The sequence below is a fragment of the Anopheles stephensi genome, chromosome 3 (genome assembly GCF_013141755.1).
Source record: "Anopheles stephensi strain Indian chromosome 3, UCI_ANSTEP_V1.0, whole genome shotgun sequence".
In the NCBI taxonomy this organism is placed as follows: domain Eukaryota; kingdom Metazoa; phylum Arthropoda; class Insecta; order Diptera; family Culicidae; genus Anopheles; species Anopheles stephensi.
In genome coordinates, this window is record NC_050203.1 from 22,022,363 (window position 1) to 22,048,181 (window position 25,819).

Genomic DNA, 25,819 nt, shown 5'->3' on the forward strand with positions numbered 1-25,819 from the left:
AAGTTACCGGCTTTCTTACACATACACACACACGGGTTATTTAGCGTGTGCGTCGTGATGCGTGTTTATGCTGTGCATTCGCACACGGCTGATTTGTGCACACGGCCGCCGGGCCAACAACATTAGCCGATGATGCGTGGATTGCTTTTGCTCAGGTCGGAAAGAGGAATGGCAAGGAGAGAGGGAGGGGGGGGGGGGGGGGGAGGGTGCTGTCCGGCCACCAGGCCATACAGGTTTTGTGATTCGCAATGTTGAGAGGGTTGTGTTTATTTTTTGTATGGAGAGACACGCACTATGGGGAGAATGAGAAAAAATTAAGGACAGAATATTTTTCTTAGTTGAAATAGGTACATAAGGCGAGTTCTTGAGCGTGTTTTAATAGGACGTTTTTAACTATTAATGTGATGAATTTCTATTAATTTATCGAACAGCACCGCTAAAATGTTTTCCACGCGAGAGCCATTCTTTATCATACCTGGATGTAGACAACCCATTGGAAGATTTGAATTTGAATTTTGAATCAATTCTCCTTTAACTAGCAACCTTTAACCACATTCATTTAGAACCGATAGTCGGAATGAATAATAATGAGACTGTCCGGTTGTAAATTCAGTACGGGGGTGTTCACACGGCAGGATTGCATATCGAATCGCGTCTCGATCGGCTCCCCGGACGCAGCATTTAACTAAGTCAAGGAAACCAGAACAGGCAGGCCAAACCCGAGTTCGAGTTTGTAGAGCTCGATAAGAACTAGTCGTAATATTGCAATATTCTTCCTTGGTGCGACGGTTCACTATACTAGCATTTTATTGTTATTAGAGCTGCTAACCTTAAAGAGATACAACGTGAAGGTGGTGTGCTTTGTGCATGAACACCTGTACGTCCTGGATGTATATGTTTATAGCTGATTGCTTCTCATTTTACTTTCAACTACTAGGCGCCTCCTTGAGTGGATGTTTTATTCTACGTAACAATGCTTCTAGACCTTATTTGCGTACTGAGTTATTAAGTGCCCTTGGTAATACCTCCAGAACGTTCCTAGTACCGTAGTCCAATTTTAAGTACCTTTATTATTAACCTGATTTAAGAGTAAAATTTCAAGTGCTTCAGAAGTTTTCGGATAAAGTATCTTTTTTCGAGAAGCTTTTTAAATAATAACTTTATAAACGAAAACATAACAATTCTGTATGCAAGATTTCCAATTTTTTAAAACGTCTTATTATGAAAGTTATTAAAAATCTGGGAAAAAAAATCTTCACTATTTATGTCCATTTTTGTCCCAGCGTGCAAAGCGATCTCTTCTGCAAACGATCTTCGCTGCGCAGCATTGTAGGAGTATGCGTTTGCGGTTTGATGGTGTTTTTTGTTTTGGTTTTGGTTTGCGTTTTTTTTTTTCGTTTTGTTTAGTTTTGGTTTGTTTTATCTCCACGGTTTATGCTGCTGCATCGTTTTCTTTTTATTCTTATGTTTCTGACATTAACATTAACGTTAGGGAATGGCAGGGAGAACCTCCATCCTAAAGGTGTCTCGTTAACTCAAAGCGCAGAAAACGAAACAGGAAATTAAAAATGAACGAAAAACCCCACCGAAGAGCCGAACAAAAGGCATACACAACCATATTGAAATCGTTTACCCGGTCGCGATCGGTTCGCGATTTTTGGGGCTCGAATTGTGTCGATCATGGCCTGCGAAACGAGCAATGAAAAGATCATTAACTGAATCCACCTGGAGGGATGTGTAGTGGATAAAGTGGGTTTGCAAATGCTTACTAGACCCGTTGAATGCAGTACAAGAACACGCTTTTGACTCATGTTTGTTAGTAACTTTAATTAATTAATTACTTTTCTTCTGTGCACACACACACACACATTGGGCAGCTAAGAACGGGAAACATTCCACGGTATGCGTTCATGACCGTCGCGAATGTGACCTTAGCGTTAGCGGGGAAAAAAAATCTTCCGCCTGTCGGTTCAGTGCGAGGGTAAAGTGATGCTGGTTTATGGCATCCACCCCTGACACTCTTGGCCACCGACCGGTATCTCCCGACCGGCTTATGATGCTCCTAGGCGTTGGTTCCTCTCCTTTGCATCACATACAACTGAGCAAAAGTCACAGAAAAACGAAAATAAAAACATTCCATAGCGGATGGAGCGTCGTGCAACGACACCGATAGCATCGAAGTTGGGTGCGAAAGGAGCGCACACACACATACAGGCAGACATTTTTTGTTTTGTTTGGGAGGCCGGCCGGTTTTCGGGTGGTTCGAATTTCGCGATCCACGGGGTGGTTTTAAGAGGGTTGATAAACCCTTTAGTGCGTTAGTTTGCTTTTAGTGATTCTGTTCAAATCGTATCGCTCTTTTTCCACAATTGTTTTATTAAAAAAATATATAGTTTTGTTAATTCATGCCTATCATATCAACTGTAAACCGTGTCTGTAGGTAAGCTGCTATCCAATGCAAAAAAAAGAAACAAAACCAACCCAACGCATCGCCCATAATGCTCCCTGCTATATGCAAGGATTATGCTCCCGCAGTTGTGTGCTTTCTGCAGCACATTACATTCGCATCCATCCAATGCCTGGTGGGGAGTTGCAATGCCACCAATATAGTAAAATCTATGCAAGTGGTAGTGACACCACACCAACAAAGCCCCAATTTTTGTTTTTTTTCCTGCAAAACGCTTCGAAACGGACGCGCCGGGTCTCGTCGTCCGACCGACGCGACAAGCCGGCGTTTTGGCTGCCCGTAACCCAACCGGACCGATGCTGGGGTGGCGCTTCAGTGTGGATCCGGTACGCGGCGTGTGTTGGCGCGTTTGGTTTTGAAGCTGTCGGTACACGGTTGATCGTAACGTGGGCGAAATTTAAGCGTCAGCTAGGCTTTTGTTTTGAGTGGTTTTAGTTGCGCAAACAGTTTGCAAACGATATTTGGACACACGAGAAAAGTCAGGAACAAGTGATCGCAATCAAGGTAAGTGAGTGATGTTGAAAAATAATTTAATGTCTCCGATGCGAAGTGGTGTAAGATTTGTGAGTGAAACTATAATTTAAAAAAGAATCATTTATATGCAAATCAAACAAACAATCAGCCGCCACGCGAACGAACGTGATGAATGTGTCCAAAGCTACATTCTTAGCTACGAAAACGTGTTTCAAGTGTGTTGAATTATTCGCTAGTAATTTGCATTTCGAAGTGCAGCCAAAAAAAATGGCTTCCTATTGGTGCCTGATGAAGTGTCCGAAAAAAAGAGGCCGGAATCATTAAACACAGGAAACATCCCAAGAAGGAATATGGTGGCCCAAAAGAGTGATGATGACGATGAGTGAGTTGCTTTCGGTGGCAACCTGTAGCATTTGTTTAGTTTTGCTTGCTTTTGAAAAATTTTATTACTATAATTAGAAGAACTGATTGGCGTGTGTGCGCGTGTGTTTATGATTGTTATTTAAATGTTAAACGTTTTTACTCTTCTAAGTATGAAATACACACTAAAGCAACTTTATTTTCCAATCTAGTAGTCAATGTAAACTTGCTCTATGTGCGGTGATTGCATACTTGCAGGAGTAATTCGCTGTTCACTCCCTACGTGGATTGTCATCAAAGTATGCTATACACACTGAAGAAAGTCTTTGAATCTAATTCATTAATTGAATCTAGTATTCAATATAATCTAGCTCTATGTGTGGTGATTGCATACTTTCAGGAGTACTTCTCTTTAAACTCCCTTTTTAATGTTATTTATCCGTTCAAAGTGATTACTTTTTGTAATTTATTTGCTTTTTTTTGTGCAAGCAAATTTCGCTATAAACTAGTATTGGTTTATAGTGGTTCAAGCTAATGTATAAGGGATTTGTTTTATTCTGCCTGTCTTCCATCGCTCATTGAAGCAAATATTGGCGCAGCATTTGAAGGGCACGCTTTGACGCACGATAAAGGTTATTTTTAGTCTTTATAGTTCAGTTCCCTTTCGGCTCGTTATGAGCGGCTAAGAAGATGTCCAGCATTTTTCAGCTTCAAAAACACACACACACAAATCAATCCTCCATGAAGAAATGTAACCATTTGCTTCACTTTGTCCCATTTCTTGTGATAAAAGTAAAGACAGCCACGCAAATCAATTCGTTGATCGATATTTCACGATAGGAAAACTATTTGGAGCACGCACAGACAACTCAACAAAAAAAAACGGAAAAACCCTTCACACCCTATTCTATAGCGCCAAAGGAAAAATCATCGGAAAAACCACACCCCCATACATACACTACGGTGCTGATGGAAAACAGAAGCTCCGTTTTGGGTGTTTTTGGTGTTGTCTTCCGTTGTGTGTGTGCTTCGTTTAGCACACCATGTGTGGCATTGGTTTGATCTTCATCTACGCCTGACCATTGTTGGGAACTTATCATTTTCGATTGAGAGCATTTCCACGCTGTTACACATTTTTCCAACACAGACACACACACACACGAACCGCGAGGAATGCGCTTGGTTTGTGCTCGGTGGTTCAATTAAATGTGGACGCATAGGGTGGCCTTGGACATGTTTTGGCCCCAGCCACACCCTCCCCCCCCCCCCCCCCCTTGTGGTTGGGGCGATGACGTCGTGCGTGCCGGGATGCATATGTTTCCTAGCGAAACGAAAGTAAAAATGTGTTCCCCATAATTTAGAGTGCTCGAGTTTTGTGTGTGTGTGCATGTGCTCATTTGCGAATGTGTTTTTTCGAATTATTTTTCATTTCTGCGGTTCTTTGTTTTGTACGTTTATGTGCGTGGTTTGTTTTTTTCTTGTTCTTCGCTCTTCATCGCTCGAATTTAGCGTACGCGGTTTTGGTGTGCGCGCTTTTGATTGACCGTCCCGGGGACACGTTGTACTATCTTTATGTGCAGTGGCCTGTCGTGACCAGAGGTTAGGCAGAAGGCACATTAATGCCAGATTCAATGTGGTCAAAGTTATTAGTTACCGGTGAAAGTAGAAAGATTATTCTTGAGGGGAAAAATTACTGAGAGAACTGGTAAGTGAAGGTAAGAGAGAGAGAGAGAGAGAGAGAGAGAGAGAGAGAGAGAGAGAGAGAGAGAGAGAGTTTAACATTGAGGAATTTAGAGTTTAAAAATTTAAACCTTTGATACGAAATCTGAATACTGAAACGCAGACATCAAAACATTTGCGTAGCTTCAAGAGGCATGTAAAAACATATGCGTCACAGTGCTAGCCGAGTGAGGAAGCATCTTGTGGAATATTTATTTGCACACTTCAAATTTGAATAATAAATCAAACCGACTAGGCTCGAAAGGGGGACACAAAGGCGTGGAGGATTTTTTAAAATGATCATTGGGACTGATATGTTTGTGTGCTCAATAGCATGTGTTGCGTAGAAGCTGCTTAGGCGGTCTTTTTTAAATTAATTAGACAATGGCGGCAGCGCATAGCATGGATGAACATTTTGAAATATAATCAGTGTAGATGTTAAAATGTACTTTAATACGAGACAGTACATGTGTTCCATCAAGTATCAATGTTTGGTTGTTTTTTCAAGGTTGTCCTAACAGTACCCTGTTAAAGCCCAAAAGTGACCAGTTTGATAAGACTAAGACTTCTTTTTTTCTCCTTTTTACTCTTCCTTGGCACTGAAATCTCGAGAGGTCTGGCTTTCTGTCACTTGGTTCTACTCGTAGCTGGATAGTCAGTCCTGCGTACGAGGAGGTGGTCCGGATGGGATTTGAGCCCCGGTCCTTCCGTGTGAAGACCTCGGCCACCGAATGGCTCCTTAAGACTCAACTTATATTAGAGTAATGTAAAATTTCGAATGAGTTTCGAGCTTGTCGACATCCTTATTGATTTTTATTGTTTGTTTATGTTTATTGTGACATAAATTTGACAGATAGGTTACTAGGATGGACTGAATACTGTTTACACCTTCCGTGAGATGTCAGTTTGAACGCTTTTGATAATTATTTTTCAAACAAACAAAAAAATTTTCTTCAAACCAAAAAATGCAGACATTTTTTGTGATTTTTTTGTGCAAACAAATATTTATCCCTTATTTAAAGAAACTCCAAAATAATATAAACATTCTTACGAGTCTTTTATTCACGATGTCACACAACTGTATCTTAAAACAAAAAGATACACCACACGTGGTCAACCTCAACGTCCCCATTCACATGCTTTCCCCAACCGGTCTGATCGTTAGCTCATGCACCTGCACTCTCGGCGGTGTTCCCAGCACATACAGGACCGCTTCGGCAATATCCTCCGGTTCCAGTATCGGTGTTGGACCCTCCTTCATGGCATCGGGAATCGCTTCCGTCTTAACCAGCCCCGGACTAATGCTCTATGAAGCGAGAGCGAGAGAAACAGATAAGAACGGACCATGGAAAGGTTTTTCCTGCCCGTAAACGTTCTCATACCGTAACTTTGATTTTGGTACCGGCCATCCGCAGCTCGTGACGCATCGTTTCCGTCAGTGCCGTCACGCCGTACTTGGTAGCCGGATAGATGTTGAAGCTTGCAAACGCCGGCACCGAATGTCCAACGACACTGTTAATGTGCACAATGTGTCCATCAACGGATCGCTTCTGCATGGACAGGAACGCTTCCCGGCTGCACAGCACCAACCCCATCACATTCGTATCGACCACCTGCCGCAGTTGGTCCGTGTTTGAGGGTGTAAACAGATTAATACCCATTTTTGCAATGCCCGCATTGTTGATCAACACATCCACACCACCGAACCGTTGCTCGACCTCGACGAAGGCGGCCAAAATGTCCCGCTCCTGCGTTATGTCACACCGGATGGCGTGTAGGTTTGGGGCGGCCAGCTCGGTAAGTTCCTTGCGCAGTGCTTCCACCCGGTCGACGCGCCGGGCCAGACCGACCACAATCATGCCGGCGATTATCTTATCTTTTGCCATGCCAAAAGCATTACAGGCGTGTGATCGATAAATAATCTCGAGCTATTGATAGATGACGATAAAGGTTGGCCCAGTTTTGTCCCATCTAAAACTCGTTAGGATTCTTGGCTTTTTGAAGCATTAAAATAGTTATTAAATGTATAAACCGTCCACTATGCAGCAATGATTGCGCACTTTCTCATCCATTTATCAAAAATCGCTTCTTTGGTTTGGTCATGCCTCCATCTTCACTACCGGTTTATTGCGCTTTGGATTACGTTTTCAACGCTCATCATCATGTGCCGAGTGTGTGTTTGTTACAGTTTTCCTGTTTGCCCAAATTCCATCCCAAGCACTCAAACGGATTCACCAACCGGTTTGATCGTTAGCTCGTGGATCTGCACCCGCGGTGGTGTGCCGAGCACGTACAGGATCGCGTCCGCAATGTCTTCCGGTTGGAGGCAGGGCCGTTCGGCAAGCGCACTGCTGGTGGGCATCTCCGTACGGACCAACCCGGGGCTGATGCTCTGTGCGTTAAAGAAGTGAAGGAGAAGGAAATCAATTTTGTTTCATGTTTAAAAAAAACAGTTTTTATGTTTATTTATGTGCAAACACAGAGAGACACAGCAAAAACCAGTTGCGATGAAGAAACGATTGATTTTAGTAATGGTACCCACCGATAGATGGCGCTACTCGTTTGAAGAATCATTTTTCATCAATTTCGATCAATCATCTTTGTTGTCAAAGAAAGTTAATAAGAATTTTGAATAAACCCTGATAAATCTGATTAAATATTAAAATATTCAATTTCATTTTCCTATCTTTGAACTGGTCTGTAGTTAAAAAACTTGAGCAATTTTAAATTATGTTTAACATGCAAAATATTCATGTTCTATCACTATCATCGTCAAATATTGGAATCATTTTTAGCAACAAGATAAGATAACGCACTTCGTTATTCTTTTTTCATCGTTCGCTTTTTGAAGCTCTCTCTCTCACGCACGCGTTTAACTTACCGTCACTTTAACTTTCGTGCCCGCCAACCGTAGCTCGTGGCGCATCGTTTCCGTCAGTGCCGTCACCCCGTACTTGGAGGCCGCATACACATTGATCGTTCCCATCGGTGCCACCATATGGCCCAGGATGCTGTTAATGTGCACGATATGTCCATCGACCGAACGTTTCTTCATCGATTGAAATGCTTCCCGGCTGCACAGGGCCAACCCGACCAAATTCGTATCGAACACATCGCGAATAATCTGCGTATTGCCGGCATCCAGCACACCGACACCACCCTTCGCTAGACCGGCATTGTTGATCAACACATCCACACCGCCACACGTTTCTTCCACCTCCCGGAAAGCGGCCAAAATGTCTGCCTCCTTCGTAATATCGCAACGGATACTGTGAAGCCGGCCCTTCGCCTCATCGGGAAGATCACTTTTCAGCTCCTCGATACGCTCGACACGCCGCGCTAGGCCGAAGGTGATCATGCCCGCGTTGGCGAGCGCTTTAACGGTTGCTGCACCGATGCCTGAGCTAGCGCCCGTCACGACCGCTACCTTGCCTTGCCAGCGTTCCATCTTTAGTGCTGCGTGATAAGGAACTTTGGGGAGAGCCACTCGAATGCACTGCACGGTTGGGCGGTTCGGTTGCGACTGTCGTGTGTGTCAAAAAAACGATGCAGTGGGCCGTATCTTCCGCATGTGTGGTTTAATCTTTAATCTGTTGCTGTGTTAGTAACAGCTGCTACTTCCTCCGCTGGTGGACCCAGGGCTTAGGAGATGATGACGCTGTGTGACGTATGCGTTGTGATTCCGTCAAGTGATCCTATTTGATGTCATTATCCGATAAGATCGTGCTTCTCAATTGTTTTTTTTTTTATGAAGGGCACATTATAGGAGAATATGCTAATATGCTTTAACGTATTTTTAATTTCCTTTTATTGTCCATTAAAATTCCAACTCGAAACAGTTTTACATACTTTCGCCCACCGGTTTAATCGTTATCTCGTGCACTTGTACTCTCGGTGGAGTGCCCAGTGCGTATAGAATGGCGCTCGCAATGTCTTCCGGCTCGAGGATGGGCATCTCGGAAATGGCGGCACTGTTCGGTATGATTTCCGTTCTCACCAAACCGGGGCTAATGCTCTGTGGGGCAGGAAAATGTATAAGTTGAATGACTTTAGTTTGAAATATAATGAGAATTTCCACTAATGTATGCTCATAAATTCAAATTAGCAGCATGGTAATCAATATTGCATAATTGCAGGCGCTTATTCGAGAAAATTGCATACCTTAAGGGTGTTTTGCTCTATGAAGCAAATTAGAAGATTTAGTAAACGTTTAAATGCTGTTCGCTTTTATAGAACTAAGCTACAATCATTTTTTTTAAATACTGTGTAGTTGAATCAGAATAGTCGATTCAAATATCATGATGAACGATAAGAGGTCAAAATAATGCCAGTAGCATAATTCTCCCTGCCCTGCCATCGACTTCATACTTCGATAAGATAACAAGCCTACTGTATCCGTCCTTACCGTGACTTTGATTTTGGTCCCCGCCAAACGTAGCTCGTGGCGCATCGTTTCCGTCAGTGCCGTCACACCGTACTTGGTTGCCGGATACACGTTAAGCGTTCCCATCGGCAGCACACAGTGGCCAAGAATGCTGTTGATGTGAATGATGTGTCCATCGACCGAACGTTTCTTCATCGATTGGAACGCTTCCCGGCTGCACAGTGCCAGCCCAACCAAATTCGTATCGATCACATCCCGCACAGCTTGCGTGTTGCCGGCATCCAGCACACCGACCGTTCGCGCGACACCAGCATTATTGATCAGCACATCAACGCCTCCACATTTTTCCTCCACTTGGCGGAAAGCGGCCAAAATGTCTTCCTCCTTCGTTATGTCACACTGGACAGCGTGTAGCCGGTCGCGCACATCTGCTGGAAGTTCACTTTTCAGCTCCTCAACCCGCTCGACACGGCGCGCTAGGCCGAAGGTGATCATGCCCGCGTTGGCGAGCGCTTTTACGGTTGCAGCACCAATTCCCGAGCTGGCGCCCGTCACGATCGCTACCTTGCCTTGCCAGCGTTCCATCACTGTTCTAACCTTTTGGCGTTTGACGTTTGACAAAATTTAAAGCACTTGAAGAACTATTCCGAAGAACGATTCGTTTACGTTCGACGGTTGGATAGCGACTACGTACGATGATGTGCACGCATTACAACGTTTAGAAAGCTAGTGCATCGAGGCGCACAATCTAATCACTGTACGCTATCGATGGGTTGGTGTTGTTTTTTTTATCAAAACTTCCATTCATTGGGGACGTAGTGGGGACTAGTGGTGCGAGAAGGAGGGATTGGGTTGTGATGAGTTGGATGTTTGGCTGCGTTCAGCAACACTTACCAAGCAATCAAATTGGTTAACTTCACCCATTGGTTAACCTTTGTTGGTCTAACTTGAGCCCAGTAGTCAAATCTGAGAAGGAACGCAGACCTTATTTGTTGGCTAAAATTCAACGTTAATTCAAATCAAGAGCCCAAAGTATGGTATAATTTTGAATATTTTTAACCAAAAACAAAAAAAAATCTCATCTTTAAACTGTTAATTTAGTTTAATTACAATTTAAGTGAATTGCATTACAAATTCATTTGATTTTAAATGTCCAACTGTTTGCTTGTAATACGGGTCTGTCATTAACTGTCAATTAAATTCGCTTCAGTAGCTGCAAACGCCTGTAGGTATGCAATATTTCAACATTTTTAGCCCAGTGTCTTTTGGCGTAAGGCACCTACGTTTTTGGAGTTGATTGCATACTTTTAGGAGTTAAGTACTGACAGCAAAGTAATTAGGAAAAAAGTAATTAGGAATTAATGGATTATCCAGTAAAATAAATTAAGGAACCTTGCGAAGCATACATTATTCCACTTGACCTGGACTGGTTTAATTATCAGCTCGTGTATCTGCACCCCTGGTGGAGTTCCATGAGCATACAGGATAGCATCGACAATGTCTTCCGGGTCGAGAATAGGTCCCGTGTACGCTTCGTTGTTAGGATTGATCGCAGTTCTCGTAAAGCCTAGACTAATGCTCCGTAAATGAGACATTTTGCGTAAGACAGACTTATGCATTACAGCGTTATTCACACTACCGCCTACCGTAACTTAAATCTTGGTGCCCGCAAACCGCAACTCCTGGCGCATCGTTTCCGTCAGTGCCGTCACACCTTACTTTGCCGCCGGATAGATGTTGAGCGTGTTCAGCGGTGAAATCGAATGGCCTGCTATGCTATAAATATGCATCGACAATATGCCCATCGACCGAACGGTTCTGCATCGATAGATACGCTTCCCGGCTGCATAACGCCAACCCGAGCAGATTGGTATTGATTATATCGAGCAGATCTTGCGTATTGTTTGGCTGCAGTACACGTACGGTGTGTCTCGCGTTGCCAGCGAAATTAATCTGCACATCAACACCTCCGCTATCTGACGGTAAGCAGCCAAAATATCTTCCTCCCGGGTAACATCACAAGGAATGGCGTGAAGTTGGGTGGCTGCTTCGGCCGACAGCTCCGCCTTGAGCGCTTCGATACGTTCCACACGTCTTGCCAAACTGATCGGGATCATACTGGCACCGGCGAGAGCTTACGCCGTGGCGGCACCGATTCCGGATTTCTGCACAACGGTCCATGTTGTAGAATTGGAAGGTGGATTGAAGTTCTTCAGTTCACTACAGCTCTAAAGCGTCTGATGGAACGAGAAACAGAGTGCAACAAATCCACGAAGGAAATTCTTAAGTCATAACTTCGTTGTTTAAGTATCAGGTTAAATAATTGAAGTCCTTATCTCAATTTTTTGAACCTACGATCGCCGATCGTTACTATCTAAAAATAAGTATTCGATCATCAAACTTCACCGAATCGCTTAATTTCAAGTTCACGTTCATGTGCGTCGTTGAGCGTAACTGTATGTTCGCTATGCTATGTTTTAAACAATCATGCTGTACTGTTTGTATAGAGGAAGAGCTCACTAATCACCAAAGGTAAACAATCTTCCTACAGACAGTGTGAGTGTGTGTGTGTGTTGGTTTGAATTTTTATGGCCATTACACCACCCGGAAAATGGAGTGGAAAGCATCCGTCCGCCGATAATGCTTACCGGCGCGTGTCTGCACACTGATCTATTGAATAAAAAAAAACTCGTAAACATTAAAAAAACACTTTCAACAATAGATTATTTGGCAAATATTCTAGCCAAAAAACCCCCCCGAAAAAAACTACCAAAATGTTATTTAAAAAAATTAATGTTATGTCCGAAGCTCGGATCTTCAATACCCACTGTGCAGTTGCTAAGCGATCGTAGTTATGCTGTGCTCGTCGTTGCGGAGCTGTTTGTTTCCTTTTTAAACGATTTGTTTATACGGCCGTATTGTTTATCTCCTTCACAAAATGTTTCTTCTGTGCGAGTGTGTTTTGATTTAAAAATAGATTCCTAACTTCAATCCTTTAGCCCCGAAACGCCTAAAGGTATGCAATCTCATTTGCTTGGTGGATGTAGTTGAGGATTTTGTGTTAAGATTAACTCGAATGCGCATTGCAACTCCCTCATTAACTTGGCGTCATCAAACCGTTTCAAATATTACTCCATCCATTGAAAGACGACGCTCACTTTCTACCACGGGAAACACTCATAACGTCAAGTGCGCCCGCCCGTTGTGCCCCATCATCTTAGCAAATTAACATTAACAGAGATACGTATCGTCTGCTCGGACGGGACAGCTATGATGTCACGGATGTTTAGATTTACAAATAAATACAAGCGCCCGTTGCATCTACCCCGACCAGTTCTCTCACTGATATCGTGCAAAATGGATCGTTGGGTAGGAAAGGTGGCGATCGTAACCGGCGCCAGCTCTGGAATAGGAGCTGCCACCGTACAGGCTCTGGCTCGCGCCGGTATGACCGTCGTAGGTCTTGCACGTCGGGCCGAGCGTGTCGAGGAGTTGAAGAAAAGCCTTCCACCCGACGTTGGAAGCCGTATACACGCGTTCCGGTGTGATGTGACCAGTGAAGAGTCGATCGTGAACGCTTTCGGTGCAGTCGAGCGTCAGCTAGGTGGGGTGGATGTGTTGATTAACAATGCGGGCGTATCGAAACAATCCTGCACACTGTTAACCCCGGGCAATTCGGACGATCTGCGCACCGTGCTGGACACGAACGTAATGGGGCTGGTGCTCTGCACCCGGGAAGCATTCCAATCGATGAAGCGTCGCCAGATTGCGGGGCACATAGTGAACATTAACAGCATCCTCGGCCACAAGTACGTCCCGTTCCCGAACCTAAACCTCTACATGGCCTCCAAGTATGCCGTTACGGCGATAACGGAAACGTTGCGAAATGACCTGCGCAACGAAGGAACCAAGGTGAAGGTTACGGTATGTCGAAATGGGGCAGAAAGTCCACCAACTGATTGATTGGTGGTGGTGAGCGACTCAGCCTAACTAGAACATTGAACATGTGCCCTCCTCCTTTGTAGAGCATCAGCCCGGGTATTGTGCGAACGGAGATGATCCCGGAGGGTAACCAGTTTGCCGATACGCCCATGCTGGACGCCGAAGACATTGTAGGTGCGATACTGTACGCGCTCGGCACGCCGGCCCATGTGCAGGTGCACGAGGTTATCATTAAGCCGGTGGGCGAGATGGCTTAGTGAAAGCGTAGGAAATGGTGTTTTTGTTTTTTTTTTTTTGGATTAATAAAAATAAACTTGATTTAGTGTTATTTCTTCATAAAGTCACAGAAAAAAAAACAAATCTTCTCCACTCATTTCAAGCAGCAATGCAACTTTTTTTCTGTCAGCTATCAGCTAGGTTTCGATGAAGTGGTTCTGTATACCAATAGAATAGTAAAGCGTTAATAGTGTGCACTCAGATCGAACACGTGTCCCAAGTTGCGCAAGTGTTTTTGTTCACACGTGAGAGCCTCTTCACGCTAATGATGTAACGCAGCTAGAGTCGTAGATCTGCTGTGTCATGATGTACACAGGGGAGCGTTAGACGGATGCAATTATTAGCAGGCGTTTGAATATGGTGGGTGCGTTCTTACACAAAAATGTCGATTATAATGAATGGAATAGTTTATCCTACAGCTCGACTACAGATGAATGGTACAATTTTATTTTACTTTCTTTATTTTACTATTACAAATGCGAATACAAATACAGAACACTAATTCTGGTCTGATCAACAAGTTGGTTTAGTGTGAGTTGGTATAACTAGCTGTTTTAAAATTTTCTTAAGTAGTAATTCTACTACGGTAGAGTGGATATGGTGAATTGAAACCAAAGAGCGGATAATATTTTCAAAAACTAGGAGTTCTAGCTAGACCACTTGCGCCTAAAGTTATGCAACTCCTCATGATACTTAACGAAAGTGGCTTCCCGCACAATGTATTTGCATAGTTTTAGGCGATGTAGATCTTACAAAAAAAAACTAAACACCTGATAATAATCTGATTTCGCACGTAAATTCCCCTCATTTCATTCACAGCCCAGCCGAAATGTCGAATACGCCGGAAAAGATTCCGCTGGAGCAGCAACAGCAGCAACCACCGGCCAATCCATTATATCCCACCCTTAACCAGGAGGCAGCAAACCCGCTGCTTCCTCCACAGGCCACACCAGCCTATCCAGCGGCACCAATGGTAAGGGGGCTGAACCAGCAACTCACTCAATATAATATTCAATTCCACCCTGCTCTTCTTAGGCCACGGGACCACCACCACCCCCCGGTTACATGCCGGTACCGCAGATGCCCGGTATGCCGATCATGACACAGCCAGGTATGCCGATGCAGCCCGTACTCGGCCAGCAGCAAGTTGGTACGTATTGCTTTACCGAACGCTTAACGTCTCCGATCACGCCTCGCGTGTCTTCCATCAAGAGTGAACTCGGTACAAAGCTCTGCAGCCCGTATCGTATCGAAGAAGCTAGTTGAGGGGCAATTGATAACGGGCCCTTGTTCCCTTCTACACGCGCACAATCGGGCAATCCGCCAAAGTAGATAAGATGTACGTGAATCTAGCGGTGGGGTGTCGAGTCGCGAAACTGTCTGAGATAACTGAGCGGTTCTTCGGTTGGTTCGTCGTGTACTGCTGTCCACTTTGCTGACCAGTCACGCGACGACCCGCTGCAGTTGGGTCAGTTGGTTGGCAGAACTCTCACGGCACAGGATGACTCCTCCGAAGAAGCGTAACGCACAGGACTACTTTACCAGCTGCGTTTCGGTCGATCGGCTTTGCGTGAGCGATGAGCCGGCTGGTGAGGGTCGCGACCGTGAAGAGGGCAAAAGGAAAAAGTATCAAACGCGTCGGCTGGTGGTTGTCGTTTGGCATGTGGTGGAGAAAAAGTTGGCAAATTGTGGGCGTTTCATGCGCAGTGTACGGTTCGGGAAGCGATCGGCAAAGGAAAGGAAGCAGCGAACGGAGGAGGAGCTGTGTGATGTGGACGATCGGCAGCATCGAGACTTTGAACGATTGCTAACGGACGAAGAGCGAAGGTGCTTTAGAGAGGGGATAATGATATTGGGAGGGGGGGGAATCTATTTTTCCTGTTTCCAAGGAACTGAATGCTAATGCTGGGTCCTTGTGCCTTGTGTTCTTATGTCTTGTTCACAGCTTCATGGATGCCTATGCCGCAAGGAATACCCAACTGTCCGCCTGGCTTGGAATACCTGACAGCAGTTGATCAGCTGCTGGTGCACCAGAAGGTGGAGCTGCTGGAAGCGTTCACCGGCTTCGAGACGGCCAACAAGTACACCGTGAAGAACGTCTTCGGCCAGAACGTGTACTGGGCGGTGGAGGACACGTCCTGCTGCACACGGATGTGCTGCGGTCCCGATCGTCCGTTCGACATCAAGATACTGGACAACTATCAGAACGAGGTGCTGCATCTGCACCGCGATCTGCGCTGCAAGTCCTGCTGCTTCCCGTGCTGCCTGCAGAAGCTGGAAGTGTCGGCACCGCCGGGCAACGTGATTGGTACGGTGGTGCAGAAGTGGAGCCTGTGCCGTCCGGTGTTTGACATACGCGATCGCAACAACAAAACGGTGCTGACGATCCGGGGTCCCGTTTGTCAGTGTTCGCCCTGCGGTGATGTGAAGTTTGCCGTAAGTTTTTTTATAGCAACTTATGTGAGAGAGAGAGATCATTCGATACCCGTCCTTGCAGGTGTTTTCGAATGATGGTACCGAGGTCGGTAAGGTGACGAAGCAGTGGACCGGCTTCGTGCAGGAACACTTTACCGATGCGGACAACTTCGGTATCAACTTCCCGATGGATCTGGACGTTAGGGTAAAGGCCACCATGCTGGGAGCACTGTTTTTGATTGTAAGTGTTCGAACTCGTTGTTCAAAAAAACGATGAAACGATTAATCTTCTTGTGCCGAATGTTTTGCAGGACTACATGTACTTCGAGAGTGGCGACAATAAGAAAATACGTCGTTAAGCATCTACCTCAACAACTACAAATCCTCAACTCAAACACTGGAACAACTGTTTTAAATGCCTTCATGTTAAAATATCGTAAAAAAACACAATCAAAAACAGGACAACACAAAACCAGCAGGCCTCATGTCATTTGCGTGTACGGCTCAGGATCTACAGTTAAGTGCCACCGCGTGAAAGCTTTGCTGGGAGAACGCGGCTAAACTACAGTAATATTTCTCAGGAAAACGATAACGACCATTCAGGTGCCAGAAAAATGGAACGCGGCAGCGTTTTAAAACTAAGCAAAAGAAGATAATATTTTTGTCGTAAACTACCATACTTTGTTCGTTGCTGTGTCTCGTTCTTAATGAGCCTAGCGAAGAAGCGGATGAGATGATTTTGAAAAATCATTTATATGTATCGTCACTCTATAACTGCTTAATATTTTTCGGTGTACCTTGTAAGTGAACTCAATACTCAAACACTGTTACAACAAAGAGACGGGCGGAAATTTGTCAAAAGATAGCGGATCTATTTATTTTGGACTTTAACCAATAACCCTAAATATCGCGACTATTTACTGAACCGGTGTGCCAACGGACAGCACCACAAAGGCTTCCGCATTATTTGTTACAAAAGCAAAATTGATAAAGAAATTTAAGAATTTATAACAGTATCTGTGTGAAGTGTTGAAAAAAACAAATGATTCAAAATCTACCAGTCTACACGCATGTTCCTTTCGTACTAATGAAGATTAAATACAGATTAGTTTAAGCTGATTTTAACCGACTCATTTTTTGTGCTTTTTTGATGACATTTCGTTTTGAAAATTAGCTTAAATTTTGTTTCTGCAAGAGATGCTTTCAAAATGCGTAAAATTATTGTGACCAGTTTCATCCTGAATGCAGCCCGTAGTGTATCATCTTCAGCGGAATATTCGAGCACAGTCAAGAGCGCCTGAAAGTATGCAATTTGCAACGCACCCTCTTGGGCAGTGCTCGAATTTCGAGTTTCGGCGTGAAACAGGTGTCGAAAATTATGTTTTTAATATGCACGCTGGTGAAGCGAGATGAATAATTCATTGCACATTTTAGTATTGAATATTTTACAACTAACACACACATACACACATAAATTTGATTGAAGAATAATCCTTCTTCTAAAGAGTGTAATCAGGTGGATTAAAACATTCAATCTAATCAGAGCATAATTTATTAGCTTGTGAATTCAAACATCCCTTTGCAGATGAAGCACCCGGTGTTATTTGTGTTACTGTGAAGCAAAGATGCTTTATTTCCTTGCGGTTGTCTCATAAAAGCTATCGATCCATATAGCAATGCTGCAGCAACGCGCACTAATCAGGTTTGAAATGGGTATTTACTAGCAAAATTTGCATCCACCGCCACAGCCACAGTATAATTCACCGCTTCCGGTACGGAGCGGAGATTTATTCCCATCGCCCAGCCAAGCAACGGACGGCTCCCCTAACCTTCAAAACCCATACCGTGCTCGCGGTTGTCGCTTCGGGCTGTCCAGCATTAATCTCCCCCAATTTAAGTGAAGTCAATTTTATTTCCGTTTTTTTGTTTGTGTCCCGGCTGCGGGGTGCTGTTCCGTATTATTTTTAACTATTTTTTCTCCTTTGCTTTTGCCCGTCTCAAGGCTTTCCATCACATCCCAGCTCTGGCGGGCTACGAACGACACTACGCACGGAAAAGCTCGTAAAGATGCGTATAAAACCATGATGATCAGGTGAACGAGAAAACGATTTAGAAAAAAAAATCCCCTTCCAAACAAACCCCCCCCCCCTCCAAAAAAAAAGTGAGAGGAAGCCAATCCAAACATCAAGCGGCTGATAAGCGCCCGGGCCTGACGAATGATTGATGTGCGATGTCCGATCGCCATCTCGGAGCTCATCAAAAACTGTGCGCCGTTCACGATGTCCTCGTGCAGATTGGAGATAAAAATCGATTCAAAATCAACACATCCATCCGGCCGATGTCCGGTGGTGGTGGAAAGAAATGCCGATGGCTAGGTTAGTAGCGGGCAATTCGTGGGGTTACTGTGAGTGCGGTTTTTAACGCTAAAAAGTGTCTTTCGAATAAAGGAAGTCCGGACAATGACCCCAATGGGGTTGATGCGTTGGGTAAATTGTGCGCTTCGCGTTAAAGCGTCAAACGTCATTTGGTCAGAGATGTTTCCTGCAATTTGTGTGCACCCTGCCGACACTAATTCACCGACTGAACCCCGGCCGGCCAATGAATCAGTCACAAGACGATCCAAACGATTTATCACCCGCGTACGATTTGCAGCGAAGTAAACAGATGGCAGTTTGAGGCATGGATTTGTTAATAGGCTCGAAACAAACAAACAAAAAATACCGGCAACACAAATGGTTTAAAATAAGAACTTGATTCTTACCATTTATTGTGATCAACATGGTAAGGTGAAGCTGGAGACTTGAGCGCGATAGACAGCGAACGTTCCTAGTCATCAAAATAATTTTAAAATAAGAGTATCAAGCCGGCCTTCAACTCTTTTATATTGGCCCTCTTCCTTCTTACTACATTAATTTGGTGTTTTTTTTTCTAGATATTCCCATTAAAATGATGAACATAAGTGACATAATAAAATATCCTCAATATTAGTTTATTTTGTAGTATGTTTGGTTTGGTTATTGGTATAAATTGGTTTATGGTAAGCTAACACCTCGGATTAGAAAGGGTTAACCCGAAACTGATTATCAACTCCCTGCCTGACAGAATTTTTAATGTGGTAGAGACCCACCAGTCTTTCATTCCGCTTAGGGCTTCCAAGGTACTAGATCTGCCCCTGCCAGAACCACCTTTCCGCTAATAAAATAGAGAGCTCCTGGCTGTATCGGCCACTTTGGATTAATCCTTCTATTTGGTTTAATTCTGGAGATTTAAGATTCAGCAGTGTGATCACAACATTTTTGGAGTTGATCTGGATTGGACTCCATCCATCCTTGGAGTCGTGGCAATCATTACTACGTTGGAACCCAAACGGTTTCTTTTAATCTATCACTAATTCCTCCTTGAAGTCCTTGATATTAGATTATCTTTGACCGGTAAGGCGATTGCGCATCGCCTTTTATTTTTCCCACTTTACACTGTTTTCAACAACAGAAAACCATGTAAAAAGCTAATCCTATGCTGTTTTGTATTGACGCCAGTCTTCACACGGCAGGACCGGGGTTCAAATCCCACTCAGACAGGCTGACCCCCGTACGCAGGGTTGACTTTCTTTTCTTTTTTTTATTCATGAAGATCGGCCTGGCCGTATTGCTGGCTGACTTCCTTTGCTAATGGTAAAACCAAGTCACAGAAAGGCAAGAAATGGCAGACCGAGACCCTTCGAGGTTGTAGTGCCAAGCAAAAATAAGAAGGTAGCTTTTTGTAGATAGATTAAAAGCTTGCCTTAGTCCTTCTTTAAACATTATGAGATATTTGTACCGAGGCACTCTTCTAGTCTGGACTTCTTAATTCTTCATACGACAGGACCGGGGTTCAAATCCCCATCTGGGCCGTTCACCCATAGTGAGGACTGACTATCCAACTACTTGGTATCATTAAGTCTAGTAAGCCTAAGTGATCGGCCAAAAAGAGAGAGCGAGTAAACCATTTTTCACATGTTTAATTTACATGTCTTCCGTACAACCTTTACTATATGTCTTTCGACGATTAGAAGACCGTAAAATTCATTTCTTTATCATCTTTATTACCTGTTATCAAACATTCCAGATATGGTCTATTTATAGCTTAAACTATAAGAGATGGCTAGGCAACGGGATATATAGACAGTGTTTCACAATGGCGATCAAATTTCGGAAATGATCGGTGAGAGCTTTTCGAAGCAATACAAACAAAACCATCTGTTCCAAAAAAAACCCAGTACTTTAGCAAAAACATTAAAGGGAAAGAAATTTAACATAAAACGCGAGCAAAAAACAAACCAAACACCAAATAAAATCTTAATTTACGATCAAAATTATAAAGGCCTGCTTCATACACAAAACCGCATTTCCAACAATGATAACAAAGACATTTTCCTGTCCTGTCATCTCGAAAAATTATGTACTCCTTAATTTAATCCGTATCCATTCATCTCATTTAAGGTGCTCCCCCGGTGCTTTGCAGAAGAATCTGCCCGAACCGATCTCTGCATACATAAATATATATCTCCCGGGAGGATTTTTTTTTTCTGGTGTCGATTTTATTATTGCTTTTTCCTCCCTTTGCCGTTCGTTTGTTAATTTGAAGTAGCAAACAAAGCACCGAACCGGGTTCTGCTCTCCTTCTTCTCTGCTCTCCCTCCCCTGCTGGGCGATTTATCTTTCTCAACAACAACAAAAAAACGAGAAAGCCCTAAAATGCCGGTACACATCTCCCATCCTTGCCGATAACTCCCCCCTCCCCCTTTTAATCCGGTGGTTGGCCTTGAAAGGGTCCAAAGCCTTTCCGCAGCAGCAGCAGCATGGTGCCTGCGGTGGATGCGCCCAAAGTAGGCTAAATTTATGCCAATGCCCCTTTTCGGGCGGTTTTTAAAATTGCGGCTCATAAATTGATCGCGCCAGTCCGAAGATGATGTCTCCGAGTGTGTGTGTGTGATAAAGAAAAACAAAACAAAAAAAAACCGGTATGTTCGGTGGGGAATGAAAAGCGAGTTCGCACGCGCACGGTTTCGCGGGCAGGGGCGGTTTGCTTCCGGCCGACTTAAGCCGGGTGACGGTGACGATTAGCGCCGTTCGGCTTTTTTGGCGATCGATCCCGCGCGCGAACGCTTTCGGTTGATTTGGGATGCGCGTGCGAGATTAACTTTAGTCGCAGTTTAGCGCTCGAGCTCGATGTGCGTCACCGTGCGGTGAAAGAAAGTTGGCAGTGGTGTAAAAGTTTTTGTCTTTCCGGCCTGTGGACTAGGTTAGTGCTCCGGGAAGAGTGTGCAGAAAGTGGAACAAAGTTGTGGTACGTTTCGTACTGATTCGCAATAGCTATTAGGGCACGTTCGGGGATTAATTGGATCAAGCACGTGGCGGTGGTGGTGAACTATTGGTGTGCTATGACGATCTGATGTTAATTAATGTAGTGTGAACATGTTGGTCGTATCTATTATCCAGTTCAGAAACGTTGCTTTACCTGAAGTTGCTAAAACGTGACAATTTCAAATGAAACAACACGTGACCGGCAAAATGTGACTCCGTGAACTTAATTGAAGCTAAATGAACTATGAAGAACCGTGAAGCTAAATACAACTGAAATACCTGTTTTAATGGCTCAGTTTAAAATTTGAGCCCCAGTGTTCATCACTGTAAAGGACTATTTCAACATCGGAGGAATATTTCATTGTTGTGATAAAGGTTTTCAATTTCGTTGTGTCCTGTTAAATTGTGCGTAATTTTCTTAACCTCAATCATGTGTTAAAACTTTTAAAAAGTCTTTTCCTTCTTTTCGTTTTTTAAATGTGTTTTTATGTATTTCATTTTTATTTTTATTTCATTCAAACACCGTTCTATTATTTTGATTTTCTTCTTAAGTTGATTAATTGTTTTAGTTTTTCGTTTAGTCACAAAAAATATTAAATGTTTTTTTTTTATAATATGTATCAAATTGGCATGACCTTATTTTTTAAATGTTTAAACAGACAAAATTACAGTTAAAAAGTAAAGCAGATAAAGCTACGAAAATAACTATTTAAACTAGATATGTCAAAGATAGGACCTGTTGGTCGAGGAGGCCAGAGACACTTGAGTCTCTTCAATCCGGTCCCCGGTCCAAGGAATTTTGAAACAATAGACTCAATAAAAGACTGGAAAGGCGGTCCGTTAGTCGAGAAAGTACGAGGCAGAAAAGGCACCACTGGTCTTCACACGCCAGGACCGGTGTTCAAATTCCATCCAGATCGCCGCCCGGTACGCAGAACAAGGGTACCCGTATCGTGCTACGGGTAAAAAAAAAAATCACAGAGAGACAGAAATGTCAAGCCAAGGCCAAGCAAGAGGAAGAAAACTTGAAATTTTTCAGTAGGTTTTCAAGTAGACCTTTTCACACAGGATTTGACAGTTGCTTGCAGTAAATTAAATTATAGTTTAACAGTGTGTTTTCTCTCAATTGCTATGAAAATTTGTGCTATTCAACAACTTTTCCAATTTTGGTTACTGAATGTGCTTTGCGAGCAGCATATGGCTTTAGCCGCCGGTCAGTAAACCACTAGGTGTAGTGGTATTAGTTCACAAACGCGGAGTAACTAGGGAAGGTCCCAGGAAGCTGGATGCCTTTGCTGTACAGTGGTATTAACTCGAACCGGAAGAAGAAGAAGAATATTTGACCATGAACCAAGCTTACTTGTAAACCCTTCACTTATAAAATATTTATATTTTTGTTCTAGTGGCCCGTGAGTCGAAATGAGTTTGACAAAACAAGAAATCTAACTTCAAAATATGAATTTCGAAGCATTTAGGAAGTACAAGTATCATATGGCTAATCAAATCATGGCTCAGTAATAAAAAAGTGAAATGATTTTATTGTAATTATTAACATGATTTACTTTTACAGCTAGTTTGTGAACTTTATTCCCCCATTACACACACTCAACATGCATCACTGTATATTTGGTATGTATTTTCTTCCACCTGGACTTTCCTTAATTCTTTCCCAATGTAGCTATTCAAAATGAAAATTTTCATCTCCTCTTACAGCACTCACCCTCCTGCTACTTGCCGTCACAATCACAAACGGATACGGCCCAAACTACTACTGCATGCCAAGCCTCTGTCCACACGGTGGCCCTAACGTTGGCTGCAATCCACCACCACTTTCCGGCGGTCCCTACTGCTATGGCAAATCACCGAGCGTGCTACCGATGACGGCCACCGTTAAGGCACACATTCTACACCTGCACAACTACTACCGGTCGCGGGTAGCTTCCGGCTATCAGTTTCCACTCGGCCCCGCCACCCGCATGTACACGATGGTTTGGGACGACGAGCTAGCGGCCCAGGCCGCCAACAACGCACGGTCCTGTGTGTTTGCACACGATCGATGTCGCAACACGCCACAATTTCCCACCTCCGGCCAGAACCTAGCATTGATCAAGTACTACCAACCGATGACGTACACGATGACCGATCTGATAACGCGTTTCGTTGCCGGCTGGTGGAAGGAGTACAAATACACGAAACCGGCCTACATTCAGGCGTTTCCACGATCGCAGCTGTTAGTTCACCGCTGGTTGCATACCGTACGGCGTGAATTTGAAATAATGGTTTGATTTCCCTTCCTTTTTTTTGTTAGCAAAAACATCGGCCACTTCACAATGATGATGAACGATCGCTCCTGGAAGGTGGGCTGTGCGATGCAAAGCTGGAACGAGGGCAGTGCAACGCAGGTGTACTTCGTGTGCAACTACTCGTACAACAACATCGTCACCCAGCAGGTGTACACGACGGGGCGGGCCGGTTCGCAGTGTCAGGCCGGACTGAATCCCAGCTATCCCGGGCTTTGCAGGACGTAGAGCTGTTGAGCCCGTTTTTGAATCCGTATCTCGAATCGCTCATTGCGTATGATTTCCGTGAAAATCAAAAGTAATACATGGGTGAAAACTTAGGATTAGGTCGCTTTGGTCAGGATCTGATGTATTTGCCATTCCGTTAGTAATATTTCACTATCGTCACCCTAGGTGAAATTTATTATAGCATTTTGGTTGGTGTCTTTGCTAAATAAATTGTGGGGTCTATGAGAACTTTCTACCAGTGTGTTTGTTATATGGATCTGCGGTTAGTTCCTTACCCTACCAACAAACTTTCTTCGAGTTTAACTCCACAAATAAATTCGAGCCCGAGATGCCCGAGAGAGAAAAACAAACAATAAACGATTTTTTTAGCTTCATTGGCAAGGTAAGTTATGATATACTGAAGCTTTAGAATTGTATAAAAAATGATTCTTTTTACAAATTATGCGTGTATCACTTTAATATGCATTTAACACACTTATCTCAACTTAGAACAGTTGATTGATACTGTTTTAGCACATATTTTCCATTTTCCGTATGGAATCAAGGGTTTCGCGATTATTCTACCTATTTTAGTTTAATTTATTTCATTAAGTCAAACAATGTGCTGTGCTTCAATTGGTTAATGTATTTATGCAATTTTTTTGACTTTATACTTAGCTTACCATGATTCAAGATAAGGTAATAAATATTAATTGTTTTGTATCTGCCAACAAAATTGTATTTAACTAACTTTAAAATTAAAATTTGTAGTACTACTATTTTGCAACAGATGGCGCTGTACGATTTTCATTTAAGCATTAATCAATTTAAATTATAGAAGCAAGCTAGTAAAATTGAAAATAGAAGTACAGTAAAATACTGATGATTATTGCATTTAGTAGATTTACTGTAAGCAATTATTAAATAACGATACTTCTATCAATTTAAAATATCTAGCTGCAATATATAAGAACAAAATTGCACAAAAACCTCTCCAATTGTGTACTGTGACCTCGCAAAACGTAGTAAAACGGCACGAGGCTATGCCTGTTGCTCTCACACGGTATGTTTTACCAAAACAAACAAAACCAAATCTGATGCAACTTTCTTTCCCCGGCCTGTTAGTTAATATTTGCCTACCTTTGCTTAAATGGCTTTGCTCGGTGCAACGCTCATCCTCACTAAACACATTGCGCTTTTATTATGTTTATTTTACCCCATCCAATTCATTTGGGCCAACTTACACAGCCTTCCCGTCAATCACAAACACACACACGCGCATCGGCAGCACTTTACTTTCCCTACGGTAGGCCGTCGATAGGTACGAGCCCCGTTGATGCTTCAAGCTGATAAGCTGTCTGTCCGCAGCGCGAAAAAGGTGAAACCGCAGGATGATTTAATAATCCACCGCAATTACATGCCGATTACATTGCTTTCAGCTAATTGCGACCGTAGCGTCCACCGGTGGCAAGCGCGTTCCCGGGTGCGCTCATAACGGGATGACGCGCCTAGGTAAACAACGGGATGCACTGACCCGTCGTTAGCAAACTGAGGGGCTGAGCAGAGAGCAGCGAGTACAGGCTGACGTATTGCAAACAAGCAACCCTATCAGCGTGCAGGAGGATCATCCGGAGAATGTGAAACGCAACCGGGCATTTTTGTGTGCGTATGTGTGGTTCGGCTCTTTAATAAAGAGCTAATTTTTCAAATGTTTAATCTTCGCTTGCACTGCTCACACTCTCTCTCTCTCTGTCTCTCTTTCTCTCTCGCTCTTGAAGATCCTCTTCATTATCAAGCGTTGGCATAGTTTACACTGTAATGGCAAGCGAGCGTAACGTATGCCGCATTCGGGGGCACACTGTTCACGCATCGGGCGCTCGTAGGAGGAGTGCGCATGTGATCCACGCGAGGACCTGGCGCCGCAACTGCAACC

The 25,819-nt window shown here is 43.6% G+C and overlaps 8 protein-coding genes across 9 annotated transcripts in view; 3 read left to right on the plus strand and 5 right to left on the minus strand.

The window, feature by feature from the left end:
- LOC118512931 (protein boule) overlaps positions 1 to 25,819 on the minus strand; it is a 120,963-nt gene that overhangs the window by 75,032 nt on the left and 20,112 nt on the right. The window lies entirely within an intron of this gene.
- LOC118512922 (phospholipid scramblase 1-like) lies at positions 2,734 to 17,156 on the plus strand. 2 transcript variants are annotated; one of them, XM_036058079.1, is made up of 6 exons: positions 2,734 to 2,971; positions 14,442 to 14,595; positions 14,658 to 14,772; positions 15,568 to 16,058; positions 16,120 to 16,278; positions 16,349 to 17,156. In XM_036058079.1, exons 2-6 carry the CDS (start codon positions 14,452 to 14,454, stop codon positions 16,394 to 16,396), a joined length of 957 nt encoding a protein of 318 aa, XP_035913972.1. In that variant the 5' UTR covers positions 2,734 to 2,971; positions 14,442 to 14,451; the 3' UTR covers positions 16,397 to 17,156. The 2 variants fall into 2 exon arrangements, with proteins under 2 accessions (XP_035913972.1, XP_035913973.1); XM_036058080.1 differs by lacking the exons at positions 2,734 to 2,971; positions 14,442 to 14,595; positions 14,658 to 14,772 and adding an exon at positions 14,796 to 15,449.
- LOC118512928 (farnesol dehydrogenase-like) lies at positions 6,062 to 7,031 on the minus strand. Its single transcript, XM_036058086.1, has 2 exons — positions 6,403 to 7,031; positions 6,062 to 6,326 (listed from the first exon to the last, which is right to left on the minus strand). The coding sequence occupies exons 1-2, from the start codon at positions 6,904 to 6,906 to the stop codon at positions 6,153 to 6,155; spliced, it is 678 nt and encodes a 225-aa protein (XP_035913979.1). The 5' UTR covers positions 6,907 to 7,031; the 3' UTR covers positions 6,062 to 6,152.
- Positions 7,110 to 8,594, minus strand: LOC118512926 (farnesol dehydrogenase-like). The gene is made up of 2 exons (XM_036058084.1): positions 7,902 to 8,594; positions 7,110 to 7,412 (listed from the first exon to the last, which is right to left on the minus strand). Exons 1-2 carry the CDS (start codon positions 8,466 to 8,468, stop codon positions 7,242 to 7,244), a joined length of 738 nt encoding a protein of 245 aa, XP_035913977.1. The 5' UTR covers positions 8,469 to 8,594; the 3' UTR covers positions 7,110 to 7,241.
- Positions 8,800 to 10,116, minus strand: LOC118512927 (farnesol dehydrogenase-like). Its single transcript, XM_036058085.1, has 2 exons — positions 9,426 to 10,116; positions 8,800 to 9,035 (listed from the first exon to the last, which is right to left on the minus strand). Exons 1-2 carry the CDS (start codon positions 9,987 to 9,989, stop codon positions 8,862 to 8,864), a joined length of 738 nt encoding a protein of 245 aa, XP_035913978.1. The 5' UTR covers positions 9,990 to 10,116; the 3' UTR covers positions 8,800 to 8,861.
- On the minus strand, positions 10,780 to 11,938 carry LOC118512935 (farnesol dehydrogenase-like). Its single transcript, XM_036058118.1, has one exon. It carries the CDS (start codon positions 11,519 to 11,521, stop codon positions 11,282 to 11,284), a length of 240 nt encoding a protein of 79 aa, XP_035914011.1. The 5' UTR covers positions 11,522 to 11,938; the 3' UTR covers positions 10,780 to 11,281.
- LOC118512925 (farnesol dehydrogenase-like) lies at positions 12,721 to 14,138 on the plus strand. Its single transcript, XM_036058082.1, has 2 exons — positions 12,721 to 13,328; positions 13,430 to 14,138. The coding sequence occupies exons 1-2, from the start codon at positions 12,762 to 12,764 to the stop codon at positions 13,601 to 13,603; spliced, it is 741 nt and encodes a 246-aa protein (XP_035913975.1). The 5' UTR covers positions 12,721 to 12,761; the 3' UTR covers positions 13,604 to 14,138.
- On the plus strand, positions 21,192 to 24,194 carry LOC118512924 (scoloptoxin SSD976-like). The gene is made up of 4 exons (XM_036058081.1): positions 21,192 to 21,362; positions 22,950 to 23,008; positions 23,093 to 23,609; positions 23,688 to 24,194. The coding sequence occupies exons 2-4, from the start codon at positions 22,990 to 22,992 to the stop codon at positions 23,905 to 23,907; spliced, it is 756 nt and encodes a 251-aa protein (XP_035913974.1). The 5' UTR covers positions 21,192 to 21,362; positions 22,950 to 22,989; the 3' UTR covers positions 23,908 to 24,194.